Consider the following 11,366-nt stretch of genomic DNA (forward strand, 5'->3'; position numbering starts at 1 on the left):
TTTATTTACTTAATCACAAACAAATAAAAAATATAATCCACGAACATATGCTCACATGTTTGAAAATCCCAGCAGTTCAGAGTACCATTATTCATTTTTTTTTTTTTGACAGAAAACACAGCTTTATTAGGACTCAGAGGCCTTGTCCAACAGTACAGCACTAGCAACCTCAACAGGTGCTTCTTCAATCCACACTCTTAGCTCCATGTCTGATTTACACTGTTGGGCTAAGAGGTGGGCAACTTTGTTCCCTTGTCTCTTCACATGAGAGAAGGATATGCATGAACATTGAGAAGCAAACTCTATAATGTCTGATACAATTTTGCCAAAGGGAGATATTTCATGAATTTTTTCACTAAGATATAGGAAGAGCTTCTTGCAGTCCACTTCCAACACCAAGTGCCTCAAGCCTGCTTCGCTCGCAATTTGCAATCCATGCATCGCACTCAACGCCTCTTCAATATCCACATCTGTAATGCCCCTTAGACCACAGCATGTAGTTAACATCACGTCACCGTCCTCATCCCGAACTACCCCTCCCATGCCTATCCCTACATCTTTAATTATAGCCGCATCCGTGTTCAGCTTATAAACACCCTCCCTAGGAGCATTCCATCTCACCTCCATTTCACCCCTACCACATTCCTTTGTATAGAATCAGGTTCCTTTTGGAACTCCCACACCCCCCTAACAGCTCTCTCCACCACCTCCATAAATACATATTTTTTTTGTTCAAACACCCATGCATTGTGCCCCTTCCAGATGCCCCAGCAGAGCATCCAGAACAACTCCCACCACATCGCTTCTTGTTTGTGCGCTAGTAGAGCTTCAACCCAATCCCGAACTGAACCCCCCTTCACCTTGTCTGGTTCCAGCCGCAAAGGCGATGCATACCACACCCTTGTACTCTCTACGCACCGCATGATCATATGATCCAACGTTTCATCTGCTTCACCACACCTCTCGCACACTTTATTCACCTTCATACCTCTGCTTGCTAGATTTGCTCGTACAGGTAACGCATTTCGAAGCATCCGCCACCCAAACATTTTCACTTTCTGGGGAACTTTTGTACTCCATAAATACTTCCATATTTTCGACCGGTGAGGGCTTGACGAAGAAGGCTTAGAGCTTTGGCCACTATGCAGCTCGATAAAATAGGCACTACGGACCGAAAACTTACCATTCGCATTGTGGTACCACATCCACTCATCCTTGGAATCATGCCTTGGTAATGGAATTCGCTGAATCGCCCTACTTTCTTCACCATTAAACACCTCATCTAAAAGTTCCACATTCCAATGGCCATCTAACATTAGCTCATGAACACCTTGGTATTCACTTATCACCCCTTCTCCTACTCCTCGCTGCACCCTACATTCGGGCAGCCCAGGCACCCACGGATCGTGCCACATGTTTGTTGTCCTCCCATCTCCTATCACACGACAAAGCCCTTTTGAGATAAGATTTTTCACCGACAATATCGATCTCCAGGTGAAGCTAATGTTCGAGTGTTCGTTTGCTTCCATAAAAGAAGTCATTGGGAAATACTTAGCTTTTAGGACGCGAGTCATGAATGAGTTTGGCATGCATGGTTATAAGCCTCCACGCTTGTTTAGCCAACAATGCTCTATTAAAGACTTCAAAATTTTGAATCCCCAGACCACCATCTTTCTTTGGTAGGAACATCTTCTCCCATGCTACCCACGCTAGTTTTCGCTCCTCTTCTTTTTGACCCCAAAAGAAATTTCGGCACATTTGAGCAATACCATCCGTTATACTCTTCGGAATCTTAAAACACTGCATTGCGTAAGAGGGTATGGCTTGAGCTACCGCTTTAATTAACACCTCCCTACCCGCTTGTGAAAGACATTGTCCTTTCCACCCTTTTAACTTCTTCCAGACTCGATCCTGAATTGTTTGAAAAATTCTTTTTTTTGAGCTACCTACGAAAGTAGGCAGGCCCAAATATTTTTCATGTCCCTCAGCCTTAAAATCCAACTTCATCTGAAGAATATTAATCTTCTCTGGCTCCAAGTTTCGGCTATAAGACATTTCGGATTTTTCCATATTCAGTTTCTGCCCCGAAGCAGCTTCATAAGTAGAAAGAACATCTAACACATTCTCCACTTCTTCTTCTGTAGCTCTCACAAATAATAAACTGTCATCTGCAAAAAATAAGTGAGAAATAGGTTGGACTCGTCTTCCAATTTTAACACCATGAATGAGCTTTTTCGATTCCGCATCTCGCAATAAAGTGGACAATCCTTCAGCACATAACACAAACAGAAAGGGCGATATCGGATCACCTTGCCGCAGCCCCCGTGATGGACGAAATTTCCTAGAGGGTTGTCCATTAACAAGCACTGAAAATTCAGCAGTTTCAACACACTTCATCACCATCTTTGTGTAACTCTCAGGGAACCCTAGCTTTAACATCATTTTTTCAAGAAAACACCACTCTACACGATCGTAGGCCTTGCTCATGTCTAGCTTGAGCCCCAAATATCCCTTTTTCCCCTTTTTTTTCTTGCGCAGGAAGTGAAAGCATTCATAGGCTACTAAGACATTATCCGTAATTAGCCTCCCCGGAACGAAACCACTCTGGCTCTCATGAATGACCATCGGAAGCACTTGTTTCATTCTGTTTGCCAACACCTTAGACGCCAGTTTATAAATTACATTACACAAACTAATCGGACGGTAATCTACAGGAGACTCACAATGCTTTTTCTTGGGAATTAACACAATATGAGTCTGATTTACCGCGCCAATATCATCCACACCATTCAGAAAGTTTAAGATTTTATCAGTGACATCCTCCCCTATGGTCTCCCAGAAAGTTTGATAAAACAATGCATTCATTCCATCCGGCCCGGGAGCTTTGTTTGGGTGCACTTGGGACAATGCTAAAGACACCTCCTCCCTCCTATACGGTGCTGCCAGCATCTCTTTCATTCGATCATCAACTAGTGGATCAACTAAATCAAGCACAGGATCCATGTCACAATTGTTAGTTGATATAAACAAATGGTTAAAGTAATCGACAAAGCATTCCATAATATCTTCTTCCTCCTCAAATACATCACCAGCTGCATTTTTGATACAACGAACATTGTTGCGCATTTCACGTTGGTTGGCTTTGTGATGAAAAAACTTTGTATTTTTATCCCCACTTTCAATCCAACTTTGACGACTACGTTGGTGCCAATAAATTTCTTCACGTTTTTCCAATTCATCCATTCGTGCATCAACATTCTGCATTTCATTCATATTATCCTCTGAAGGCTCACGCTCCATCAATTCTTTCATTTGGTGTTGGCAAGCTCGTAATTCTTTGGCCACATTTCCGAACTTTTTCCTACTCCAGGTGGTGAGGTTATGAGCTGTTCTCCTTAAATTCACTTCCACATCCATCCCCCGCTGCCACGCACTCGTGACTACCTCCGTACTCTCCTCCTCCCTCAACCACATTGCTTCGAACCTAAATCTTTTGGTTTTATTTCGCATGGCTACCGCAACCTGACCTCCACAAACACTAGCAAGAAGAGGTAAGTGATCAGATTTTCTCTTTGTTAAATGTGATACAAACGAGCCAGCAAACCTCGTCTTCCATAAGTCATTCGCGAAAAATCGATCAATACGTTCTTGTATATTTGCCTCTCCACCCCTATTGTTAGACCAAGTAAACTCATAACCAACAAAACCAAGATCCATGAACTGGCAAACGTCCATTGCTTCTCGAAGTATAGTAGCCTCATGAACTTTAAAATCAGCCCCACCCTTCTTCTCCAACTCCATTAACATGATATTGAAATCACCCCCACAAAGCCACAGCATAACCGGAGCTTGCGCAAGTGCTTGTAGTAAAGCACCTGTGTTTACTTTATTTTCCTCCTCTGGATGTCCATAAACGCCCGTAAATCTCCAATCACCATTCATGCTATCAGAGTACCATTATTCATGAACCAATAATAAATCACCCTTAAAAATTCATGAGCTACTAGGCCACTCTCCCAATTTTAATTTTTTTTTTTTTTTTTGAGAAAGCTTTTGCCTTATTGTTCAAGAAACTAAATTTCCCTTTTCTTTTTGCTACTTCCCTTTATCATTTTTAACTAGTAAATAAACGGAAAACATTACTCCACAGCTCCAATTCCTTTCTTCTTCTACTCGATTTCGCTCAAAACCCCTCTCTCTCTCTCTCTCTCTCTCTCTCTCTCTGCAAATTTCGTCTCAGAGTTTCAGATGTCTGTAAGTTTTCTCTCTCCTCGACGAACGAACGAACCCTAATTTTACGTTTTAATTTGTTTTATATGCCTTTGCAATCTGCTGTTTAGTGTGGTTTTTTTGTCGATTTGAATTTGATTTTGGAACATTTATGTGATGAAATAAACAGATCTTCGAGTACAATGGAAGTGCCTTAGTGGCAATGGTTGGGAAAAATTGCTTCGCAATTGCTAGTGATCGAAGATTAGGGGTTCAACTTCAAACAATTGCCACTGATTTTCAGCGTATTTACCAAATTCACGATCGTCTTTTCATCGGTCTCTCTGGTCTCGGCACCGATGCTCAGACTCTGTAAGTGGTTTTTTTTTGAGATTTGTGAATTTGTGCGATTTTGTTTTGGAATTAATGTAAAAACTGTGGAGCTGATAATGTCATTTTTTTAAAAATATTTGAAGATATCAGAGGCTTGTGTTTCGGCACAAATTGTATCATCTGAGGGAGGAGAGAGATATGAAACCTGAAACATTTGCTAATCTCGTCTCCGCCATTTTATATGAGAAAAGGTTTGCTCTCATTATTTATGTATATAATAACTTTTAGTATATATGGAATATGGATTGTTTATTAGAATGTTGTTTATGATGAAATTAATGCTTCATAGGTTATAATATAAGATATTACTCATGTTCTTTATGCTGGAATTGGACCTTTTGAATTGTTTGGAAGTCGAGATAGTTGTTGTTGGCTTAATTTTAGAAGAGAAGAACTTACTGTTACTAAAAAGTAATTGGAAACTCAAGAGCCTTTGTAGGCTTGCTGCTCCTGTCTAGGGAGGGTTTTATGTTTCGATGTAGCGTTATGTTGCAAAATTATGGGTTTTTCTGGGGTACACCTGGAGTTTGGTGTATTGAGGCTATATTATTACTCATTGCTTGTTTCGATTGCTACAAATGAGCGGATAATTGCGCTGAATGAGCAAATGAGTGGCCAAGATAATCTTGGGCACACCTAGCTCTAGGAATACTCATGAACATTGTAGACATATTGGATCTGTATCGAGACTGAATACTGAAGTAACTGAAAGAGAATACTGGCATTGCTGTTTGTTGTCCAAGTATCCAACATTGCTTTTCATCTAAAATAACTTGTGTCGCGTAGACATTGCTTTGGGTGAAGATTTGTGATCTCCTTAGAATACGATTATCGGGTGCGAACGTTACGGAAACCTTGAGAGTGGGCACTTTTCTTTTCATCGTTTCATTTTTTGAATAGTTCTTAGAAACTTATCAATGCTAGCCTAAGTTACACGGACTCTTCAATTCACCTCAAGTAACCGTATCAAATCCTTGACACTCGGACATGGACATGGGCACTTGGATACTTCATTTTTGGGCCAAAATCAGTGAAGATTTTCATAGAATAGCACAATCAGACACTTGGAGGTATACGAGTCCAGGTAACATAGATGGTAGCAGTAAAATTATAATTGATTTTTTTTAATCAATGAACTTATGTACTTGCTCCGGAAACCTCTTAAATATCAGCAGAGAATTAAGTTGGACAAATAGGTCTTGGCATGTAACTGGGTCTTATGCTTGTAGAGAAACATTATCTATTTGTAATCTGTTAATATTTTCACCTATCTCTGCGGCGTATGTAGCTCTAGCCACACCGTGCCTGGGCTGCTTGATTGGCCAAGTCAGCTCTCTTTATGGTACATATGTGGTATGCTTTATGGGAAAGTTGTCCGCGTCAACTCAGTCACCCGAGATGATCAACCTTTTGGCCACCCATATTTTAAAAATTTCCTATCCATTTCTGCAGTGTAGATGGTCCTATATTCCCACAGAATTCTACCCTATAACATGTGAAGCATGTTTTAGCACCATCTATCCCATAGCTTGTTCTATTAACTTAGCGTACGAGACTCAGTAAACTTCGGTATGATTTCATGTTTCTCTTCTTTGTTCTGCTGATCTATCAATGAGTAGTGGTAACTGAAGCTTCATTTTTCGGGATATTGTGTTCATGTGGTTGTCTCTTTTATCGCTAATATTGACATATTGGATTGTTGTTATTGTTTCACTGCCGCTGTTGCTTTCTAGAATATTGATTGTGGGATCTCGTTCATTTTAGGTTTGGCCCATACTTTTGCCAGCCCGTGATTGCTGGATTAGGTGATGATGACAAGCCATTCATTTGCACAATGGATTCAATTGGGGCCAAGTATGTTTGCTTCTCTTATTTTTTACTTTGTAGTCAATGGAATTGATACCCATGTGAGATATCACTGTTTCCAACTTTTTCCTGGTTATATAAACATCAATTTGGAGGCCTTGTAGTTCTGCTGCTGTTGCTACTCCATACAAACATCTTTAGAAAATGGACAAAAAGATCTAATTTGTTTCTAATTCCCACATGTCGGACAAGTCTCTTTTCTCAGTTTATCTGATTCTTTGCCGCAACCTGCTGCATGCCTGCGTAACACAACTCAAGACAGAATCTTATCTTAGCTCGCTCTCTTATTTGTCTGGGAATTCACGATTGTATATTTTACTCTCATCATCAGAAAATATGTTATCCGTTTATCGGGTCATTTCAGTGTGCGTGTCTTATTGTACTGATTGTGTTATCTGTCACATCTCTGTCTTCGAAGTTCTGAAATTAGGTTTCACACGCTGTTACAGTAGCTTATTTAATAATACTTGCACTTTGTTTGTCATAATCTTGTCAAAAATGCTTTCTCAGTGTTAAGTTCAATGTATAAAATAGTTCAATGCACAATGAGCCAATAAGGATCGTGCCAAGGTGTGCCTCTTTGAAGTGAGCCGCAATTAAGGAAAACTAAAACAAATTGACGTAAAAAACTGAGCGCCTCGAGTGGGCCTATTGTAAATCGCCCTGTCTAGCACAGAAAAGTGCTTGACCTCAATTGCCTTGTGCCTTACTGCCTTAGTGGAGGCACGTTTTTCTGTACATTGGATGAGTTGTTTTAATTAACCAAATAACCAGACAATTGTTATGTATGTGTTGTAACTTGTAGCCACACCACCAGACATTGTTGAGCCTAGATACTTGCTGCTGGATCTAACGCCAATGCCATAATGTTCAGTGCTGTGTGCTGTATGGGACTCTTCTTAGTCCTGTCTCCTTTTTGGACTGGATACTACTAAATTGTATTAGGTTTTGAAGCTTCAAGTTTTGCAAGAGTTGACAGCAGAGTTAGCAGTTAGGTATTACCTTGTGATACAAGTTATGGGGAATGTACACTTCTTTGGAAGCAAGACTTTCGTAGTCGTTTGATTGTGTATTGACCTTAAAATGGGCAAATTGAGAAGAAGTGTTTCTCGATGAAGTATAATTCTTGATAATTTGGGATATGACATGTCTAAGCTGTTTCAAGGAATTTTGAACTCGGATAATGCAACTTTATGGGAATCAGATGAGTCTTTAGGTGATCTCCTGGCAAAAGAGGGTGGAGTTAATGGGAACATATTTGCCTGTCCTTTAAGAGTGATTGAGATACTGTTGTCTATCTTAGGAAATGGTCTTGGTATATATATTAGCAAGCGAGGGTTTGAATGGTGTGTCTACTATTTAGTCGTTGCTGTTCGTCAACAAGTTAAACTTGTGCATTTCCTTATGGCCATGCCCAATGGTGTCTAGAAGTTCGATCTAGTGAGATGCAGAGAGACTATTCAACATATTATGATTCATGTTGAAGATTGAAAAATCAGAAAGCATACCTAAATATAGACTTGTGTCCATTCCATGCTTGGGTTTTTAGACAGTAAATAGCATGTTTGTCCGCTTTTGAACTTGAAATCAGTATCAAATCTCATTTTTTTCCCCTGTGTCTAGAAGGCTAGCACTAAAATTAGGTCCTGATCTTCAGTTTTTCCTTCTTCTGCTTCTATAGTTTTAGCTTTTACTAATTTGCGTATCTTTTGGTGGATGTTTTGCCACAATGTATGCCATCAGTTTGCCGAGTTCTTGCATGGCAGCACTTTAACTAGTCCTGCAATGGAAATCCATATCAATCTAAAATTTGCAATCAATTGTAAAGGAAGTTAAATAATTTTTCTGTCACTAGCAGCTAAATTGCTACACCTTTAACTTGCTGGGGTGGTCAATTTCTTTTGATAGTTCAAGGCCTACGGTATGACTTATGTTTTTCTAGAATATCAAGCCCATTACATAAAACTTAATCTTCAAGAAAAGCTAAAAGATAGGTCACTATAGATTTGTATTCAAGGCAATATCTTCTCTTCCATTTCATAATTGCTGTCTTATCTCACATAATTTGCAGGGAGCTTGCTAAAGATTTTGTTGTTGCTGGGACTGCATCCGAATCTCTTTATGGTGCTTGTGAGTCCATGTACAAGCCTGACATGGTATTTTTTTTTTCCATTATTCTGCATTTGTTTGTTGTTTGAGAATTTAATACTTCCTTTTTTTTTTCTAAACATTGCATCATTGTTCTTTCACGGTCTCCGATGCACAACTTTGACTATTAATATCTTTACCTAGTATTAATAGAAAATTATCTTAACTTAATATTTTTCAAAACATCATGTGGTAAATGCTGCAAGATCCCACATGATCCCCCCCCCCCCCCCCCCAAAAAAATCCACATGATAATATTAATATCTTGTGGTATTTACCCTAAAAAACAGAGAAATTATATGATAATCTGAAATTATATTTGACATCTGAAATTATATTTAGTTGATACTGTTGTTCAATATTATAGCTCATTTCTTTTTACATTTGAAAAACAAGTTTCAGGAATTTTTTTTCAGAGTAGGTTACCCAAGTATAATAAGCTCTGATAATTTGCAAGTAGTTCAGATTGAAAAGAACAGAGCTTAAGTTGAGCTATTGCATGTGGTTCTTAGTCTGAATTTTCACATGACAGTGTATCATCATTATGTGAACTGGAGTTTACAGATTAACCTTCATAGTTCTGTGAGAAGAGAGATCGTGAACCTGGACCGACTTTTTTTAGAATGTAGATATCTAAACCTGCTTGCAGTTTTCCACGTTACTGCTGATATGGCTGTATAGAGGACATGATGGTCATATATATATTTGTTCCCTTATTGAGTTGCTTTCTTTTGTATTCTTGTTGATATGTCCCTCTGCAGGTAAAATAAGGTCCAAATATGTGCCTTTATCTGAATTTGTGTGTAGCTGAACTCTGCTCCTTTTCTAGATCTTGATATTACAACTTTTCTTTTATCCTTCTCATAAGAGTTGTTGTTTCTTTCTGTTAGTGGTACTGTTATCTCTTGTCTTCTGTATGTACTGCCCATAATAGTATCAAGACCAATAAAAGAAGGGTGTTTAAGACTCCCTCTTTTGGCCTTCGGTGGAAACAAGTATGCAGTCTATGTTGGGTAAATAAACATATACTACCTCTTTTTTTTTAGTTGCAACGATTAGACATAAAGTTTGAGTAGAAAATGTCTAATCGTTGCAACTAAAAAAAACAGAGGTAGTATGTAATATTGAATGAAACACCTTCGCCAGTTTCATAGCAGTAATTTTACTCTTGTGCTTGTGATTCAGGAACCTGAAGATTTGTTCGAGACAGTCTCCCAGGCATTGCAGGCATCAATTGATCGGGACTGTTTGAGTGGTTGGGGAGGGCATGTGTATCTTGTGTAAGTAAAATCTCACATATTATGCTTTCGCTTTCGGACAATTTCTCGAAACTAATTTCAGCCCCTTTAGTGGGAAGGTGGGGGGTGGGGATTCATATTGCGTTACATCGATTTTATGTGCTCCTTGGATCGGCTGCCTCTCACTTCAAACTCTTTGTAGGCTTCATGTTGTATTTGTTGGGTTGCGGGATTTGGGCCAAGGAATCTTGGCATAGGTCGGCGACTCCATCCCACCTTGGTCTTGCCTTTTAGTTGTCTAGAATCTTGAAGAGGTTGGTGGGAATTTAATAGCATCACTGGCTTTAGGACTTAGGTGTGACTTCTTCCCAGAAGCTTTTTGATTGTAATCTTTTACCCTCAGCCCATGTTGGCATTTCTAGCCTTGCTCTATCCATTCTGTCTCTGAAACAAAGTAAGCAACAATGATTCTCTATTTGCTGATCTGGAGATTTTCAAACATTACCTGTAATCAGTTGCTGTAAAACCAAGGAATTAGTAAATTGAGAAAAGTGATTAGAACAGTACATACTTTCTAAAGCAGTAAACGAAAAAGATTTGGGTGGGGGGCGGGAGCGAGTAAAGCCTGATAGAAAATGTACGAGGGCTACGATTGAGGTGCACATAGTAGACGATTGGGCTTCGGAATGGGGAACACATTCTTTCTCAGCGAACTCCTAAAACTTGTATTCACCTCTTATATTTAATTTCCCCAGTACAAGCCTAAGTGGCTCCAATCTCCCCCCCCCCCCCCCCCGGAGCTTTAAAAGTGCAAGCTTTATTAGTTGCTCTTAGACCTGAAAGATTAATCAAGGTGACCACACCCTTCCACGTGGTTCCGTGACTAGGCTCTAGAGTCAACACTAGCTTAACCTGATGGTCGTATGTAGTAGCAATATTTATCATGTTCGGTGATTCAAATTACAAGTAAACTATGCTATATCAGTCATCAACACTTGTGAAAGGGTGGGGATCCATGTTATGCCTCGTGATTATGCAATTGTAATTCATGAAATACCCATTATCCATCCTTTGGCTATTAACAATACCTTTTACCTCTTTTTTGGCTTTGCTGTTCCAGCACACCAACGGAGATTAAGGAGAGGATCTTGAAGGGCAGGATGGACTGATGACTCTCTTGAGGGCTTATCTTTCCCGAAATTCGCTTGTATCTTGTTTCTGGAACGCTTTAGTTAGACTTGTATCCGTGGATGTTGAATCTGATAGGATATCTTTGGACATTAGCTTGTGCCAATGCTGGCTTCTAGTGCATTTACTGAACAATATGTTACAATTAGACATTTCCAGACTTTTGTTCTAGTTGTCGGCAGAGTTCTGTTAATTAAGATGAATTTGGTCAATCCTGATGAATGTTTTAACTCTTGAGAGCCTCCGACTCTTTATCATATCCGGAATTGAAGAATGTCTGTTCATGTTTGTTGCAAGCGTGAATACTGTGCTGTGAATTTGATA

The 11,366-nt window shown here is 39.5% G+C and overlaps 1 protein-coding gene across 1 annotated transcript; it reads left to right on the plus strand.

Moving 5' to 3' along the window:
* Window positions 1-4,092: 4,092 nt before the first annotated feature.
* On the plus strand, window positions 4,093-11,254 carry LOC104887602 (proteasome subunit beta type-3-A). Its single transcript, XM_010672273.4, has 7 exons — window positions 4,093-4,254; window positions 4,400-4,581; window positions 4,686-4,793; window positions 6,367-6,456; window positions 8,540-8,624; window positions 9,802-9,896; window positions 10,975-11,254. Exons 1-7 carry the CDS (start codon window positions 4,249-4,251, stop codon window positions 11,021-11,023), a joined length of 615 nt encoding a protein of 204 aa, XP_010670575.1. The 5' UTR covers window positions 4,093-4,248; the 3' UTR covers window positions 11,024-11,254.
* Window positions 11,255-11,366: the final 112 nt, after the last annotated feature.

Source organism: Beta vulgaris, chromosome 2, assembly GCF_026745355.1.
Source record: "Beta vulgaris subsp. vulgaris cultivar EL10 chromosome 2, EL10.2, whole genome shotgun sequence".
Lineage (NCBI taxonomy): Eukaryota > Viridiplantae > Streptophyta > Magnoliopsida > Caryophyllales > Amaranthaceae > Beta > Beta vulgaris.